The following is a 19383-nucleotide window of genomic DNA, read 5'->3' on the forward strand; positions in this document are numbered from 1 at the left end:
TCTTGAGACGTTCCACTTTCTTGATCTATACTGTTTTCTTGCTTTTGATGGAGTCACAGGTCACGAAGTGAAGATCAACAGCAGTGGGCCCTGCAAGGCAGCAGGGAATGGTGGGGATTCTGGTTCTCTGCAGACTGACCGTGCTGCCCAGAGCTGGGGAGCCATATCTGTATGTGAGCTTTCCCAAGTTTCAAACGTTGACTCAAATGTTTTAAAACCCCATTTACAGCCCAAACACAATAAAGCCCCCATGCCAGCACAGGACCTACAGCCCTGAGGTTCAGCCTCTAACCTCTGTCCTGTCTGTTGCAGGGACCCTCACAGCTTCGGTTGGGGAAGGATGGAGGACACAGAACTCCAGGGGAATCGCTTCTGACCAAGTCTTTACCTCACACAGATTGTTCGCTGCTTGTCTCTAACAAGAGATAACTTGGTTAGGTGCTTAGCAAGAGAGACACAGAGAACTTTCTGGATGATTCAGGCTGTGACTGCTGGAATATATTAACTTTTTATTTTTTTATTTTTTCTGTTAAGAAGGGCACTGCTAGGCTGGTTCATCACAGTCCTGGGGAATGGATGGGTCTGTCTAGCTCTCTGATGATGCATTGGTGCCTGGGCACTTGCTTGTATATCATCCCACCCTTGCAACGTTCCCAAAGACTCTTTCCTATTAATATCTTGGTTTTCAATCTTAATGTTGGTCTTTTGCAAGTAGAAGGTAGCCTATGGGGACTTCCCTGGTGGTGCAGTGGTTAAGAATCCGCCTGCCAACGCAGGAGACACGGGTTCGAGCCCTGGTCCGGGAAGATCGCACATGCCACGGAGCAACTAAGCCTGTGCACCACGACTACTGAGCTCACCTGCCACAATTACTGAAGCCCGTGCACCTAGAGCCTGTGCTCCTCAATAAGAGAAGCCACCGCAGTGAGAAGCCTGTGGACCACAACAAAGAGTAGTTCCCACTCGACACAACTGGAGAAAGCCCACACACAGCAAAGAAGACACAACGCAGCCAAATATAAATAAATAAATGAAAGAAAGAAAGAAGAAAAAAAGAAAGAAAAGAAAAGAAAGAAAGGAAGAAAGAAAGAAGATAGCCTATGTTCTTCTGGGCATGGAAAAGAAGAAACTTAATGAAAGTGATTATACATGTAAGGATCAATCCATCTACACATGGAGAAAATGTTTAATGTGCCAGGCCCTGAAATTATGTGCTAAGTAATGAAATCAATTGGCAGGCCACCACTGAAAAATAAAAATAAAAAAGGAGCAAGTTTGTATGTGTATGTGCATTTTAAACTACTTAGAGATGATACAGTTGAATGAAACAACCCTGTAGAAAAACAGCAAACGTTTTCATTTATTTATATGCTAGTGTATGAACAGAAAACATTCTGGGATTTTCACTTTTTATGTTGTACGTGTTTGTACTATTCTAACTTATTATAACAAACATGCTCCACTTTTGTAATCATAGAAAAACCAATAAAGTTAAATAATAGCAATTTTAATGGGAAGAAAAGATAGCATTACCAAGTGCAGATGTGGGAAGACAGGAACTCTCACACTCCCCACCTGGGAATATAAATTGGCACAATTTGGGGGAGTAACTGACCACATCTAGCAAAATTACAAAAGCACATGCCCTTTGACATGGCAATACCACATCTAGGAATGTGCCCTAAGGAATTAACACACGTGACACACGTGTGCACAAGATGTTGACTACAGCACTGTCTATGATGGTGAAAAAATTGGAAACCTATATGGATCAGCATGGGAGAGAATGTATACGTTATGGTATATTCGCTCAAGAGAAAACTCTATCACAGTTAAAAATGAATAAACCCAACCCTACATGTGTCAACGTGGGTAAATCTTGAAACTAATGTTGAAAAAAATAGCAAGTGGTATTATGATGTGTGAGGCTTGGTTCCATTTATGTGAATTTTAAAAACACCCAAAGCAATGTTTTCTGTAAATCTATTGCTTGTGAATCCAACTATAAATGATAAAATTCCCAAAATATGTGTGGAAATCATCCATACTGACCTCGGGGTGGTGGTTTGCTCTGAGGAGGAGAGAAAAACTATGGGATTAGGGAGGGTTACCAGGGGGCATCGAGTGTCTGTGTGAGAAGTCAGGGAGGGCAAAAGTTTTCTGAGAGAAGGTGGGGTCAGCAGTGCTAACTGTGGCAAAGATGCCCCGTGAGATGAAGGTTAAAGGGTGCCACATGGCCATCATGGGTGGCCTCGGCAAGGGTAGTGTGTGGTGCGTGGGGACAGAAGCCCCACTGGAGGAGCCTGAGGGAGGAGGGACAGCAGGTGGACATGATACTTTCAAGGAGGCTGTCCAGGAAGGGCAGGAGAGAGATGGAGCTGAAGTCTGGGGAGGGCCAGGGGCAGACCTCGGGGGAGGAGCCTAGGGAGGCTAAGGGCACCTCAGAGCAAGTGCCACGTGTTCTTGGAGTCCCCATTGCAGGGCTTCTCCCCTCCAGGGCCTCAGTCTGACAGCCTACCTTGGTATCACCAGCAGCATCAGCGGCAATAATAGCAGCGGCAACCATCTTGTAGTGTTTCTTTTTAATGTGCTAGGTGCTATGCTAAGCATTTTTTATGCATTCTCCCATTGAATCTCCCTCTTAACTTCATGGGGCAAATACTGTTATCATCCCCATTTCACAGCTGAGAATTACTAGGCTTGGAGAAGTTAAGCATGGTGCCCAAAATCACATTGTGAAGTGGCAGGGCCAGGTCCCAGCTCCAGGTAACTGCCTCCAGAGCTCAACGAAGAAATGACATCAGTGTGGGCCCCAGACAGGGTCCATCTCCTGCAGGAGGTGAGGTTCCAGCTGGCTGAGGATGCAGAGGTGCAGGGCCCGAGATCACTGTGGCCTGGGAGTGATGCGTGGCAGTCCCTCAAGCAGGGCCATTTGGAAGTTACTTTCATTGATGCCCCTTCGTCTTCCTTCGTGCCCCTCGCGGCCTGCACGGTCACTTTTCTGTGGCACAGAAGCATGACTCTGGGCTTGTTTCCTCAACCTCTGTGCCCACATGTCGCTTTGAGCTCTCACTCTCCTCTTATACCCCAGCTCTGCTGCCAGGGATATCAGGCCCGTCTTGAGCTTGACGTGCAAAAGCCCTTTGTGATGTAGGCTTTGTCACCTCTTCTGCCTCGCCTCCCTCCTTCCACTCCACTTTTCCAGGCCTGCTGGGGAGGACTCAACAGCCTCCCTCTCAAGCACAGGTACGGCTCCCACTCCATGCTCACCTTTCACACCGCTGCCCGCTGGAGGATTCCAGCTGTTCTTCTGTCTCCCAGGCTCTCATGAGCTCTCCGTGGTCTGTGCCCTGCATGCTTTTGTCTCCAGGGCTGGTAGCGCCAACACACAGCAGGGGCTCCCAGGAGAGGCCAGGTCACACATCATGCCAGGGACACCAGCATCAGACATGAACCTCACCGCAGTCAGATGCTACACAATTTTTGGAATTGGCATTGATCAGTAAAATGATTTAAAAGGGGGGCAGAGGGAGTGTTTATTGAATAAAGGAGAGCATTGCCCTCCTGTCTGAGGCTCCTGGGAAATAGTACCTGTTAGCCTGTGAAGCTGAGCACATTAGAGTCTTCTGAGTTAAATTTGGAATTGGGATGAGGTAGGAAAAATCTATGCTCATTGAATACAAAATGCAATTGTCTGTCAGTGCAAGAACTAAAGAATCTGCCACAAATTATATTTAAGACTCTATTGTCACAGGCAGATTAGCTCATGCTTGATTTTAAGTATAGGCTTCTAATGCTATTACTCCTGGTTAGCTCTGCCTGGCAGGTAACCTTGTGGAACAAATGACTGCATTGCTTGAATAACATATTTGATCAAACAGGACAATTCTTTCAAAAATTGAGTTCTCTGTGGCAATTTGAGACCTGTAATCAGCAAATTAGATGATTACAGCAGGGATAAAAATAGTCTTCTAACAATGTCCAAGGTATAATTGTGATTTGAATTTCAAAATGCTGAACATGTGGTAGGAAAATGCGCGGTTGGGTAAATATGACTAGACGTTATCAGATTTGATTTCTCTTTCCATCCCTGCTCTGAGGTACAGCCTAATTTTGCCCAAATAAACTCCAATCTCCTTTGTGTCTGAGTTGGAGAAGTGTAGCCTCACACTAAGCTCCAAATCTTAAAGGACCTCACAGTTTTGCTTACCGGCCTCAGGAACGTGAACCTCAGCATCATTTATTCACCCACTGGTATGAAATGACCTCCGTGAAACAACGAGCTGTCCAAGTTCCATATGGGGGACCTTGGAAAACCTTCAACACCCACCACCTGAAGACCAGTGTTTTCTTTCTTGGGCACGGGGGACAGAGACCTGACAGCAGCTCTGATGAGGGCCAGTGAGTGAATTCTGTGAGCTGGGGTGGGATGTGAGGGTGTGGTGTGCTCTACCACAATCCAATCAGTCTTCATGGTTGCTTTTGATAAATTACTGTTTCTCTAGCTCTAACACAAGTTAACTTAGACCGAGGGCCCACACTCCTGTTGCTTTTCTGGGTCCTTCCTGCTGACGCATCTCTGCCTCAGAGCATTTGTTCACCAGAGGTGACTAGAGCTGCCACTTCCACCCCTGCTATCTGTTTGGTATCACCTCGCCTCTGCTGGTTTCAGATGAATTGCAGAACAAACGTGATCTGGCAAATGGGTATAGAGCTGACCAGTGAGGGGCCAAAGTTTATACTGACTGCTAGCAAATGGAAGACGCTCCTTTAAGAGGGGAAACTTGATTTTACTTACTAGTGGCATTTAGGGTTTCTGACAGAGCCACAGAAAATACTGGCTACTATGGATTTCACTTACCCTTCTGGGATTTATCCTTTATTAGCACAGATTATTAAGAGCTGCCTGTGGCAACAGTGCCATTTAAAAAAATACTGAGTCTCCAGAAATGCTGCCCTCTGACAATTTACACGTAAGGCAGCCTCATCTCAGCATACTCAGTAACTAACACTCTCTGCAGTACAACAGCTTGCCAAACGGTCCATGAAGCATTTACCTCAAACATGCTTTCAAACCAGTGTTTCCTCACATTTGCCAAGCTCTCAAACTTATATAAAACTTTGAAAATAGAAATGTTTTCAGTGCCATATTTTTGCACAGAATGTCAAATATAAATTAACCACTTTTAGGATTTTTCAAGTCACAAATGATCACCATTAAAAATTCACTACTTATAAGGCAAGAGCATTTCTGAGATGAAGAAATAATTAGCTAGGAGTATCATTTGACTAAATACCATTACATGTAGATTTATAATGCATTTATTAAGAAAACTGTATTAGAACTGCCAGAACTATAACATCACAATGTGAAAAAGTAGGATCTCTCAAATTTCATATAAATATGGTAATTAAAAGTGGCTGTTTTTCTTTCTACTTCAGATAGATTTTTGCAAAATAATAAAATACCAAGTTGAAATAAATGATATTTATTTGCTCATTCACCCTCCCTTAATGAACCCATACATACACCAAAGCATTGTGAGAAAATGAAACACAAGACTTGACAAGGCCATCACTTTGGGAATGTCCCACAAAACATGATGTGAACTGTACACACTGGGCCTTAAAGTGGACAGTAACCTCCTCTGTTAGCAAGGCACTTGGTGATTCCATAAATGGTCAGGGAACAGACTATATACGAATATCACGGCCTTGAACTACATATAATTTTACTTTGCATTTTCTTGTTCAAAGTGTAGTTTTAGGCTACTATGTTAACAAGTTCTCCGAACAAAAAAATACTTTAGGTTAAGCTTTGGGTAAGGATGAAAAGAGTATTAAATAACACTAATTACAGATACTTTATGACCCTTGTCCTGTGCTCGGGAAGGAATCATACCTAAGAATCCTCTCGATGCAGACGTGACTTCACTACTATCACCACAGCCAGCCAGTGAGGCCGCCGGGAGCCACCACTTCACAGGGCACTGTTGGAAGATGCCAATCAGAGCCTCATTCTAGCTCAGGGGCCCCGAGGAGGCCTGTGAGGCTGCACCTGAAGCTCACTTCAAAAGTTTTCTTTTAATATATTTGCTTGAGAGGCTTGAGCTTTGAGAAGCATGAAGTTAAAAAAGAGAACCTGATATAGCCACATTCAAAGTTGACTCCTAACTTAAATTACCAGACATAGCTCATAAAACCAGCTGTCTCAAAGACAGTGTTTTATCTTTATTAAAAAACGGATAAACATAGCAGCACTTACAAAACAACAGTTCATAAAAGGCATTGTACACTGTCAACTGATAGTATGGAAAGGGGAGGCCCCCAGCATAGCTGGTTGTGGGCTGCGCACCGTTAACGCTCACAACCACCTGTTCCACTTAATACGACTCGACCCAGAACAGCCAGGGGGAGACCAACAGCAACATGGCACTCCTCAACTTCAAGCCTTTGTTATTTGTGTGAACAGTCAATCAAGTCAAGTATCACCCTCCTTAGCAGCATCTGGAGCACTCATTGGTGTTCTGGAGGTGGCTGGTGTACTTGACCCACTTATTAAAAAAATCTAAGCATTCAATAAGAAACACTTCTCCCTGTCCAATGCCATCCACAGAAACCTTCTGTTGCGGAAGAGACATGCTCTTCCATTTAAATATCTGTAAAAGCAAATGCACGCCTCTGCTGCAATAGACGGGAGAGAACTGGGGGCAGGCACTTCCGCACAGCTGTCTTTGGTGAGGATGCTGGTGTGGTCATGCTGTTCCTTGCCCACTGCTCTGCTTCTTACTGCTCTGTGGGGGGGTGAGGACCCCAGTGGGGAGAGGAGAAATCCTATTTTCTTCAGACAATATGGCTTTCTTTACTTGGGCTTTGTCCTGATGATAAGAATAAAAGCCAGAAATGTTAACATGGAAGAATGTATCCTTTGGGCTTCACTTACTTTGTGCTTTTTTCTACGGAGATGAGTGAAGGAAAAAAATAGCAAAGAACAATCTAAAAGTCTCTGGGCTACATGATACTTAGAGAGAGGATCTGTTGACCACCATTTTTCTTTGCCATGGAATTAAAAGAATCAGAGTCTTTTGGGGATATCTGGAGCCTGTGGGAAAGAAAGTGAAGAGGCTGCTCGGGCAGTTTTAAGAATTCGTCTGGGAAACAAGGAACAGTACTGACCAGCAAATCCAAGCTGTTTATATGGGTCTGGATGTTGTGTGCATCTTCAGCAGGAACTCCCCTGAAGTGCTTAAGTTTTGAACTTCCTGTTTCCCTTATAACCATGGCAAATGGAACCATCCACTTGACACACTTCTCTATATCACACCACTGATATCCTGCAATGAAAATACATGTTAGGCTCAAATGAGGCCAACAACTGGTTTATAAGTTCAATACACCTATGAATGGACTGGAAAGCCAACGTACCTGAAACCTTTTGCATCAATTCAGATGAAGAGAAATGATACAAGGCAGAAGCAGCAAGTACCCCATAAGAAAATTCTAAGCAGCCGACATCCAGGACACAGAGATCTAAAAGCTATGGAGAAGAAAAGAACACTGAGGGACACGGCCAACACACATCCCTTCTAAAGTTACTCCATCTAGTGGTGGGGTAGGTCGCCCCACAGAGGTAATAAAGCCACTTACCTCTGCAATCTGTATGAAGATTTGCTGAGGATACTGCGGCAGGAGCACTTCATAAAAATCATTTAGATATGCGACCTGCATGTATACATTCAGCCAGGACACAATGGTCAGGGGACTTAAATGCCACTTAAGGGCCTAAGGGAAAACAGAGAGAAAAGAGACCAATGGTTGAAAAAAGAAAAAGACATTACTACTCCCTTTGGTCCTCTAAAGGAGTTCAAAATGCAGCCATTTCCCATGCCACAGTGTGTCCACCTAGAGAACACCTAGCCAGATGCACTCATGCTGAATATAGAAAAGATATTATGTAGGATTTTTTAAAAAGGACTGAAAAACTAACTTGTAACCAACCTTCATAATGATTAACTCCATGGTAAGAATTTCATCTCCTGAACAAGCCCCATCTGTAACATAAGCAAACTGGTGCAACTTTGGAGGATAGATTTCCTGAAAGGAAATAAAAGGAAGATACTACTGGCAAAAAGTCCATCTCTGATAGTTTTAACTTATAATGTACCTCCCAATTTATTCTTTTTAATATGCTGATATAGAAAGAAGGAAAGGGTACATTGATGGGATAAATACAAGAGCCACTCCAGTGGTTCAAAATGCATTAATTGTGAAAGAAATGAAACAGTTACCCACATCAATCAATCAATAAATCAATCAAACTTTTACTCAATGGGGAGCTTTGAAATTTTCACCTTTTCAACATGTTTGAAAGCTGTGCCCATTCACCCTTCTAATCACACCAAAATTTTAATCCTCTCAGGTCAAAGTTCAATTTTTTTGATTAAAGGAATTATATTAACCTAAGCATTTTATATACTCATACTTTTCTTGGTTAATTTCTAGCTTTTTTGTGTGTGTGGCTGAACTTTAGAAGGCCTCAAATTAGAAAAATTTAGACAAATAGTTGACCTCTTCCCCTAATCTCAGTGGAGCTCAAGCATGTACTACATAACAAATATTTGAAAATTATTTACCTCAAGTTTGGCAGCAATAAATAAAGACGAAATCCCAATAAGCTGTAAAAGCGTTTTTACAATATTTTGTTGTGTTGCCATATATCGATCAAAGAAATCCTGTGCCAAGTAAAATGTCTCTCTGTGAAGTTTATAAACTTCACACACCTGAAAAAATAGTAAGTTTTAGAACAGTTACTTGAGAAAAAAAGAAAGACAAAAAACTTGTCATGAGTTTGGTGAAGGATAATATAACCAAATCAAGAGAGAGAACCTGGCTTCTCTGAAAGGATGGTTACCTTGCTTGTCCCTAAGCACATGCACAATGAAAAACTGGAACTCAGGTATAAGGATGAAGTGTTCTGTGATCTATAATATAAGAGCAAATGTTCATAGGCTGCGAAAGAAGGTACATTCACAGCCTGTTAAAAGCAGCATTTCAAGGAAAAATGGAATTTTCTCAAAGAAAGGTGTCCCCCTTTATAAGTTTCATTATGACATGAGGAAAGAACTACCATATTTCTTCACAATGGGCACTATCAGTATGAAAGTTTGAAAGCTGGAACATACATTTACTTAAAGACTACAACACTAAAACACTGTTAATCTGTTAATCACAAGAGGCAAATGGTTTTTTAAAAACATTAAACAAAAGACTCGGAGATCTAGGTTCCAGCATAGGCTCCCCTTTAGACAAACCCATTTATCTTGGATTATCTCAGACTATAAAATTAGGACAATATCTGTTTTCCCTACCTCACAGGATTGCTGTGAGGCATGGTGAAATAGTGTACATGATGGAGTTGAAAAGGACCAAGGAAATATTAGACCTCAATTCATTACTGTCATCAAGTGTCTGATTGTGCATTTAAAACTGCTGTTCCTAAACAGTATATCCCATGTAAGTACACTTCATGGGGTTAATAAGTAGAAAAGGTACCAAAGGAAACAACAAACAGAACATTAGTAGAAAACTCCATCAATCACCAAAGAGTGTTTCTGAAGTCCAGGTGGAGCCATATTTAGAGTTAGTTTTTATAAAATAACACAACTACAATAGGATTAGAAGTAAAACTAGAGCTTCTGTTCTCTAAGGAACAAACTTTCAGACTACTTTACCCAGCTCACCATTGGGCACACAGCATAAGCACTGCCTTTCTTATGTACAGACTTCTTGGCTGGGCTAGGGGCTGGGAAACTTAACATCGCTGCAGATGAGACTGCCTGTGAACTGTGGACTCTAGTCTTGTCCCACTGAAGACATAAAGGTTACCATTCTTTTCTATCCTTTCAATAGTATTACATGACTTTTTTCATTGACTTGCAGGGAAAATCATTTCTTTAAAGCATCAATTGCATCAATGGCATCAATTGCATTATATAAAATAGAACCTCTCAGTCACATCATCTTATGAGCTGAAGCCTGAGAGGTTAAAGCATACCACATCTAATGCTTCAAGGAATTATAAAATGTTCCAAAAGGCCCCTAAGGGCTATGTGCCATGGTGGGTCTGTGGACAACAGCAAGGCCAAAGAATTTGTACATTTGTACATTTTCTATGTTGACATTTTCAGGGACCAATAAAGAAAAGCAAATTAAGAATGATAAAAATAGCTAACTTTTCTTGCTTACCATGTAAACTGTACTTATTTCTAATCCACACAAACTCTGCAAGCAAATATTGCTAGAAAACATTACAGATGAGAAAACCAAGACTCACAGTTAAGTGACTTGCCTGACTGAAGCACATAGACATAAAATGGCAGCAGGGGATTTGACTCTAGGACAAGTACAACAGGGGTACACATACCCCTGCTAATACAGACTTCCTAAAGGGTACGTGGCACAGTTCAGTTTTAGGGAATACTTAGACACTCAACTTCCATATGTGCTTTCATAAAACAGATCTGCCTGAGATGTCCTTCCACATCACAGAAGAAAGCCCACTTCTCACCCACCCAAGGCTTACAGAGGTGTCCAGGAAGTGTCCTTAATTGAGCCACTACTGAGTCACCCACACTTCCTCCCAGAAGGAGGTGCACTGCCTATACAATATTACTTTTTATGTTTAACAATTATTCATCACCATTTGTAATACTTGTTATTTTGATCAATTATTGTAGAGAAGTATGACAGTGTGATCAATAAAAGATTTGAACAAAATATTTTGTTAGGATAAAATTCTGTGGGTAAAGAGAAATGAATCCCAAGGAGTTAAAAAGAAACAATGTAAATTTTCTGACTCAAAGATAAATTTGTTCATATATTTTTTAAACATTTGGTAGTGGCTATCAAATAGCTGTTATCCACATTCCTCTGTGTACACTCAAAAGCAATTTGAGGGGCTTCCCTGGTAGTGCAGTGGTTGAGAGTCCGCCTGCCGATGCAAGGGACACGGGTTTGTGCCCTGGTCCGGGAAGATCTCACATGCCGCAGAGCGGCTGGGCCTGTGGGCCATGGCCGCTGAGCCTGCGCGTCCAGAGCCTGTGCTCCGCAATGGGAGAGGCCACAACAGTGAGAGGCCCGCGTACCACAAACAAAAAAAATAAAATGCAATTTGAGTGTACAAATTGAAAGATCAAATATCAATATTTATAATTAATTGGAAAATACAACCTTTGCAACTACTTAAACTTTGAGAAAAAAATTAGATGCCAACTTAAAAATATCTAAGGGGTAAAGATACTTCAGAAATTCTTTTAAGGAAGTACATAAGCAAAAAAGTTAGGCCACTGTAGTATATATACCACAGTTCAGAGACACAGAATGTGTCAATGGAATCAAACACCTGAAGAGATTATAACAGCACAGAAGAAACTAGAAATGGCCAATGCTTCTAGTTAACAGGAAGGCTCCAGCTCACCTCCATTAACCAATCTAGAAGAATCGCTCGCATTTTAGGCTGCAGAAGAGGGTGCCGCTGCATAAAGTGCTTATCCCTCAAGTATGTCTTTTCCTTGTTTAACATGATTTTCCATACTTCCTCTCTATTTGCCCAGCTACAAAAAACAAAAGCAAGCAAAAGACAGGTGTCAGTATGCATCCATACTAGTGAGGCGGGAGTGCACACAGGGAGTAAGAGATCCAGAAGGCACTCAGCAGTCAGCTTACTTCAGTACAGGCAGTGGCGAGGCTCTAGATGGTGTGCAACTCTGAGGCTTATATGCAGAATTCGGGTATACGAGCTCATCCTCTTCTTTGTCAGGTGTGGGAATCAAGGAACAGGGGTTTTCACAGACTGTATTACTGTCCCAAGGCTGTAAAGAAAGACACATTAAAAAAATGTTTGATGTAAACCAGCTGTTTTTACATTCATTGTTTTGTCAAACAGCCAGTAAAACAGAAAATGTCTTCACGCTGGAGAGAAACCTCTAGGCCTAAGTCAATATTCTGGCCTAAATTAAGATGGAGATAGCACAGAAGACACAGGAATGACTCCAAGCTTTCATTTCATTTTGTCATTAGCTTAGGAGTCTATGCAGTAAAACCTAAGAAAACTACAGTCAGTAGCATTTTACCCTACACATCATCATCCTCATATGAAGTGATTGAGCAGCAAAATAGACGCAGGAAGGGTAAGACAAAATGCAAACAGCTCTTACGTTACCAAAAAAACAAAAGAATAAAATCTATTGGCAGCTCAGTAAGACACTGAGCATGACTCCTAAAGTGTGTTGTGAGATTATTTGGTCACAATTCAAAGATTTGTTTTTTTTAATAAGTACAACTAACCTAATGAAATGTCTTAAAAGTGAAAGACAATTTCCAGTAAAAGCATTTATATAAGCACTCCACAATCACAAGTATAAAAAATCAAAATGTAAACTGATTGCCATCTATATTTAAAGTCTCCCCATTTTAAAACAAAACCCACCAAATGTGACATCTTCCTTTGGTTGCAGGTCAAGCCAAAATTATTACAAAACGGGGACCTTTCCTTTTCCTTAACTCAAAATGAAACAAAAGGAGCATCTGCCTAGTTAAAACCGAATCAAGCAATAGTCACAGGATATATTAAAAAGTCTGTAGAGATAAAGCCTAGATATTCCTGAAGACCTCTGAAACCCACCCCAAAGCCTTGCAGAGTGATAAATGCTAATTGAATAAACCATCATTAAAAACCCAAACAGGGCTTCCCTGGTGGCGCAGTGGTTGAGAATCTGCCTGCCAATGCAGGGGACATGGGTTCGAGCCCTGGTCTGGGAGGATCCCATATGCCGTGGAGCAAATAGGCCCGTGAACCACAACTACTGAGCCTGCGTGTCTGGAGCCTGTGCTCCGCAACAAGAGAGGCCGCGATAGTGAGAGGCCCGCGTACCGTGATGAAGAGTGGCCCCCACTTGCCACAACTAGAGAAAGCCCTCGCACAGAAACGAAGACCCAACACAGCAAAAATAAAAAAATTAATAAACTCCTACCCCCAACATCTAAAAAATATATATATACCTATTAAAAAAACCCAAACAATGCTTCTTTTAAAGATTCCAGATACTTAATTTAAGTCAATTTTTAATATTTGGAAAATAATGTCATTTTGCCATTTAACATTTTTCCTTTTAAAGCTACTCTATTATCTTACTCTAAAGGACTATTATTGATTTTTAAAATTATAAAATAGTAATTTTATTGAAGACAGGGCATGTTAACAATCCTGCCAGTATGGAAGCTCTATAAAAAGTCTGAGACTCTTGGCTTTTTTTTTTTTTTTTAAAGCAGAGAGACCATTAATATTGACTAGAAAAGAGACAACGGAGAAGACTATATATGAACATAGAAACTTGGGCTCTAAGTGCTGCCTGGAAGATATGGGACAGGGTGGCTACCACAGCACACCGGTCACTTTCAGAGGAAGCCAGAGCACTTTCAGGGTACTGAGAAGGGCAAAGCAGGATAAAGCTCTTCTCCATCCAATGTGCAAAGAATTGGGAATGCAAATTAACCATGACAGCTCTTGCCAACAGCTGTTGGAGAAGGGCAACATCCCCTTCCAGTTCTAGTATCATGTGCTGGTAGTATTTCCTTGACTCAAAAAGGGTCACATTACAACTGCTTTAAGTTGCTCTTCATTCAACAATGAATTCTAGTTTTGAAAGCAGAAGCTGGTTGTCACCCTCTACAGCCACATGGCTGAAATAGCTGAGAGGAGGCTTTTGGAGATAAAATGGTAACATTTCCCTACCTGTAGTTCACAGACAAATTGGGTGAACCACAAGCAGACAAATGGTTCCCAAAGTTGGCCTTTTAGGAACCAGTGGATGAAGCAGAATAATGAAGTCTTTATCATTTAACTTGAATGTATACCATGTCTCAAAGAAAGCAAGATCAGTCTGACTTTAGGAAGGAACTGGGTAACAGCAAGACACCAACTTTTAACTGAGAATAAAACTACCTTATGCAAAATTATGTTCTGAGAAGTAACTAATAGAAATTCCAGGACTCCACTTCAGTAAAAAAGTTGGGTCTCATGCAAAAAATTGAACAACAAAAATGGATATATTAAATAGACTTTAAATAAAAGAGTATTATCGTCATTGAGAAAAACCTAAGGTAAGAATCAAAGGTTCCATGTGGTCTTGACGAAGCAGTTTCATGGAGTTGAGCATGAGGGCTACAAGTAGCTCAGAGCTGTTGAACAGGGCTGAACTATGATAACTCCAGAGAAAAATTCTGTGTAATTAATTGGCAAAAAGGTTGTTACCCCAAAATTCTAGCTTCATGAATCTACACAGAGAAATAACATAAGACATTGATTGCTCCATAAATGATGGGTAATTTTCAAGCTATCTACTTTGCAAAATGTGTAGAAACCTGTTGTCATTAATCTCTGAAAAACCATGAAAACGCCTTCTAGTGGGAAATAATATGGCTATTCATGTTATCACATCTATCAACTCTCTGCAGTCCAAGGATAGGACCAAAGCCCCACCTTAGGCACCCTAGGCACAGTTCAGGTTATCTTTGAGAACAGAAACTACCCTAAAACTCCAAGAAGTCAACAGGGACAGCTTTGCTTCATCCTAAGTTAAAAACTTCAATTCTGGGCTTCCCTGGTGGCACAGTGGTTGAGAATCTGCCTGCCAATGCAGGGGACACGGGTTCGAGCCCTGGTCTGGGAAGATCCCACATGCCGCGGAGCAACTAGGCCCGTGAGCCACAACTACTGAGCCTGCGCGTCTGGAGCCTGTGCTCCACAACAAGAGAGGCCACGATAGTGAGAGGCCTGCGCTCCGCGATGAAGAGTGGCCCCCGCTTGCCCCAACTAGAGAAAGCCCTCGCACAGAAACAAAGACCCAACACAGCCATAAGTAAATAAATATATATTTTTAAAAACTTCAATTCAAAACACAGGCGGGAAAATAACCAGTCTTGAATTTCACGAAGTAGAGGTCCATTTTAGTAGAAATCCACAAAAATTAACTTGCTTGGTTTGAAGTCTTTACAGGGAGAAAAAAGGAAAAAAAGGAAAGAACTTGGAATGCACTGTCTTATTTCCTTTCCTAAAGTAAAGTATTTCTTCTTCTAATACAGTAAGGAAATCATCAAGCCATTGTTCAATATTCAGTGGAACCTCCCCAGAAATACTAATTACTAGGGTCTTATGTGCAGTAACAACTTTTTACAAATAATGTGCCCCTCGACTTTGAAGCCCTTCACTCTTCCAAACCCAGTTGCTATGGCTGTTGCTCACTGCCCTACAAAGTGATGTGCTTCCACTGCTAACCTAATCAGGACCAGTATCCTCTGCTCAAATACTACTCCTGCTCAGCTTTTATCTGCTATAGCGTCAGAAAGCCTAATCAGCTAGTTTGGAGATAGGCTGCTTCCCCTACTAGAGCCATAACTACAGTCTCCAGCCATTTCTGGAGGCAGAGAGATAATACAAGCTTTTTCTGCTAGGAACTTCTGATATTATGATGATACCATGAGCATGTAAGAAATATGGCGGGAACTCCATGAAGGAGGAGCAAGAGAAATGGACTAGTCAATTTTAAAAATGTGTTGAGATGCACATATCATTACACAGAATGTCCTCCTAATACTCTGGTGGAGGACAGATCAAGCTCCAGGTGACAGTGACCACTGTAGGTAATTGCTGGATGGGCTAGAAGAACTTTCAGAAAGGGGGAAAAAGTTTGAAACATGACCTAAAGGGGGTGGGAGCAGGGACGGGAAGTCCTTAAGCACCATGACGAAGAAACACAAGTGTGGATGTGTGCTTATGTGTGTACACACAACCCCCATCCTCACAGTTACCCAAAGAGCTCTGTCTCAGGAGCCCTCCCCGCAGTTCACCAGCCCACAGAGAGGCTGTAGGACAGACTCCGCCCCTGACTTGCACAGGACTCTGGGTTACTTTCTTCCTCTAACTGAGTCTCAGTTTCCTCAAGGGCAAAAGGAGAGGACTGAGTTATGTGAGGTCCATTCTGGTTCTTCCAGACATCAGCGCATATTTGTCATCTCAGGGATGTCAGTCAGGAACACAGACCTTCCTGGAATCTCAAGGCTGGCAGAGGTCAGTGCCCACTGACAGGCACAGCGCTCAGTTGTATGGACTGTGGCCACAGTTAGAGAAAAAGCCTTCAGCAGAAGGCAAGGAAATATGAGACTTAATGTGACCCCAAAAAAGGAGACCCTCAACTTAGACATAATCAGAAAATGTACCTACCTGACTGCCACACTGCTGTCTCACGGTCCTGTCAATTTTGGCAACTTCTTCATCTGGATCCTGCAAAAACTAACATAAAACAACCCACACCCCAAGGAAACACATCAAACAGCCCAAAGACAAAAACACAGAGAGAGAGAAAAAAAGAAAGCTGGTAAGGTTATGAGCACCATTTCTGCCAAACGCACCCCCCTTGACCCCCTATCAATAAATATGTGGTCAGAACCCAGCCTGGTACCCAGGTAAGAAGGGGGGTGGGGGGGAATCCTCCCCCACCTGTCTCCTTTGTACTCACAACGGCCACATTTGCCTTCCTTTTCCTGGAGCGAACAGAGACATCGGTGCCGCTTTCCTCTTTCATGGTGCCGGGTTCCTTCCCATCCCTGAAAAGCCAGGATGGCACAGAGGTAAGAGTTCTCCCCAAATCTCGGCCCACCCCTCCCCCACCACTGCACACCTTCCCCTTCCCCGCAGCGGCCAGGCCACTCACCTCTCCTTCTTTTCCCTCGGCATGGCGCTGGGCGCAGGATCAGACCTCAGGCCTGGGGGCACGAAGCGGCAGTGGGGTGAGGACGGCCGGTGGAGGGGACCAGGGCCCGCCGGTCCGTCCCGGGCACCCCTCCCCCTCCCGCGCGGGCGGCAGCAGCGGCGGGAGCCTCCCGGGCCGGTCGGGAAAATGGCCGATGGGCCCGGGGTGGCCTGTCACCCGCGGCGCCGCCAGCGGCCCGCGATGCCGGGTCGGAACCCGGGGTGGGGGGGGGCCCTCGACGCCCCCCGAAACCCTCGCCGGCCCATCGCCTCCCTCGGGGCCCCGGCTGCCTCAGTCTTCCCCTCAACACCTCCCCGTAGCCTGTCCCTGAGTCACCCTACCGGGGCACCCCGCGCTGACGCCTCCAGGGACCCGGTGACCCGGCCTCGCCCCACCCCCACCCCGGCCCGACCCGGGCGCTCCAGGAGTCCCAGCCTGCCGCGCCGTCCGGCAGCCCGCGGCGGGGTCCTTACCCGAAGCCGTATCCCGAGGCCGGAGGCAGGAGGCAGAGGCGAGCGGGAAGCCGGGAGGCGGGAGGCTGCGGAGGGCCGAGCGCGCGGCGGTGGCGGGATCCGCGCCTGCCCCCTACACCGCGCTGGCGGCCGAGCCGGCTGCTCCTGCGCCCGGCTAAGAGCGGGACATTTAAAAATCCCAGCGCGCGGAACGGGCCCCCGGCCCGCCCTCGCGCCCTCCCGCCACCCTCCGCCCCGCCCCGACCGGCTGGGAGCCCCTCAGCGGCCGCCCGAGGGCCCGGGCCCGCCCAGCCACCGCCCTCAGGACCGCCCCGTGTGGCGCTGGCTGGCGCTGGCCGGCCCCGGCGCTCCGGACCGCCAGGGGCGGGGCCAGCGCGGGGCGGGGCTAAGTGACAGGGCCTGCGCGCCGGAGAGGCGAGGCCCGGAGGCCGGGCGGGGCCTGCGCGGCTAGAGCTGCGGAGCCCGCGCGGGGCCGGACTCGTGGGCTGGCCCGCGCGCGCGGGGGGGCGGGGCCGCGCAGGCGGGACGCGGGGGAGCTCTGGCGCGAGCGCGGCAGAGGGGCGGGTCGCCGGGCTCTGGGGGCGGAGCCGAGCGGCGCTGGAGCGGCAAAAAGCCGCGTGGCCTGCGCGGGTGGAATGTAAACACGGCTGACGGCTGGGGTTCGGGCCCTGGCTGGGGTCTGCCAGAAGACCCGACGTCCGTTGGCTTCAGGCGCGCGCCCTGTCCCTCCTTGTACGTCCTCCCCGCCCCCGAGACGCAGAGTTCCGGGCCCTCAGTCGGGGCGGGGATGTGCCCAAGGTCACAGCGCCTGGTCACAGAGCCTAGAACCAGGGCCTCAGGCCGCCTGATCTGGGGCCCCCCGGGGAACAGCTGTTACTCCTGGACGCGCGTCCATCCCTCTGTCCATGCGTACTTGCGTTCATTCAGCTAATAGTGGAGCACCTTCCATGTGTGCCCCTTCCCCAAAAATTCTTCAGAAGACCTTTCTGATTCTGGGATTTCACGCAGACCTCTCTAGCTTAAGTGTTTACATCGACGGGCTGTAAAATCAAATCTACACTCCCTGTCCTACAGGACTCCGCGTGGACTGGCCCTCAACCCCTCTCAGACCATTCCTTCAACCCCCTCCCCTCACAACTCTTTTGGCCACCCTGTGTCTTTTCTCATGTCAGGGCCTTGGAGTTTGTTGTCCCCAGCTCTAGCCCCTTCTGGCTGCTCATCCTTCCCGAGAACTTCAAGGTCTTCAGTGACCACTTAATTTAGAGCACCCCTCTCCCCAGGAGTTCCTGTTCACCTCATTGCCCTGCTGTGGTTCCTTCACAGCCCTTGCCACCATGTCTCTTGCTCCTGTCCATGTTTGGTGCTCCGCTCCCTACCTTGTCTGTCTTGTTCACTGCTGTATCCCCCAGCTCTTGGCAAAGTCCCTGGAGGAAGGGAGGCACTTAAATCTTACTTGTGAAGGAATGCTTGAAAAACACAATGACCAAGCCCTTGTGGAGTTTACAGGCTAAGAAGAGAGACAGGTATTGAACAATCATCACTTGAAAGTACCTACTGTACTAAGCTTCTAGAAGAAGCATGTAGCAGAGGGCTTCTAAACACTCCTCAGCCCCTTCCTGATTTACAGTCCCAGTCTTGGACCTCCTCCCTCCATGACTGTCTTCTTGAAGTTAGAGACTAGACCTTATTGGAGGGCCTGACTTGTGTCATCCTCAGAGGTCCCTGCTAGCAGATTGTTGACCTTCCAGGGGCTCTGAGGTCAAGGCTGCTGAGATGACTTGCTCAGATTGGCTTAGGTAGGCATGGGAACCCAGGCTCCTGAATTCCCAGCCCTTAGGTAGTAACAATAACAGGTATCACAGACATTTCCAAAATAGCAGATTGCCCTAAATCCTTCAAAGTATTATCTCAACTAAACTTCACAATAATCCTGTGATGTTGATACCATGATTGTCTTATTTCACATATGGCATCTATCTACTTCTTAGGGTCATTGTAAGGATTAAGTGAAATAATGCAGATGAATTGCTGAGTACAGAGCCTGGCACATAATAACTACCAAATAAATGACAATTGTTTAACAATGATAGACAAGACAGTTT

At 45.1% G+C, this 19383-nt stretch overlaps 1 protein-coding gene across 2 annotated transcripts; it reads right to left on the minus strand.

Annotated features, from left to right (window-relative positions):
• Nucleotides 1–5473: 5473 nt before the first annotated feature.
• CCNE1 (cyclin E1) lies at nucleotides 5474–17488 on the minus strand. Of its 2 annotated transcripts, none has more exons than XM_067718203.1 (12): nucleotides 17282–17488; nucleotides 16770–16821; nucleotides 16575–16662; nucleotides 16280–16348; nucleotides 11725–11870; nucleotides 11477–11612; nucleotides 8634–8780; nucleotides 7999–8094; nucleotides 7648–7782; nucleotides 7426–7537; nucleotides 7177–7334; nucleotides 5474–6878 (listed from the first exon to the last, which is right to left on the minus strand). In XM_067718203.1, exons 2-12 carry the CDS (start codon nucleotides 16790–16792, stop codon nucleotides 6756–6758), a joined length of 1233 nt encoding a protein of 410 aa, XP_067574304.1. In that variant the 5' UTR covers nucleotides 16793–16821; nucleotides 17282–17488; the 3' UTR covers nucleotides 5474–6755. The 2 variants fall into 2 exon arrangements, with proteins under 2 accessions (XP_067574304.1, XP_067574305.1); XM_067718204.1 differs by lacking the exon at nucleotides 17282–17488 and adding an exon at nucleotides 17150–17172.
• Nucleotides 17489–19383: the final 1895 nt, after the last annotated feature.

Source organism: Pseudorca crassidens, chromosome 20 (assembly GCF_039906515.1).
Source record: "Pseudorca crassidens isolate mPseCra1 chromosome 20, mPseCra1.hap1, whole genome shotgun sequence".
Taxonomy (NCBI): Eukaryota; Metazoa; Chordata; class Mammalia; order Artiodactyla; family Delphinidae; genus Pseudorca; species Pseudorca crassidens.

Coding starts and splice junctions, on each gene's coding strand:
- CCNE1 (XM_067718203.1), bottom strand. CDS start 16,792: ATGCCGAGGGAAAAGAAGGAGAG. Junction 11,613..11,724: donor TCGCCACTGCCTGTACTGAA/GTAAGCTGACTG, acceptor TGTTTTTTGTAG/CTGGGCAAATAGAGAGGAAG. Junction 7,783..7,998: donor TGGAGTTAATCATTATGAAG/GTTGGTTACAAG, acceptor GTTTTCCCTTAG/GCCCTTAAGTGGCATTTAAG.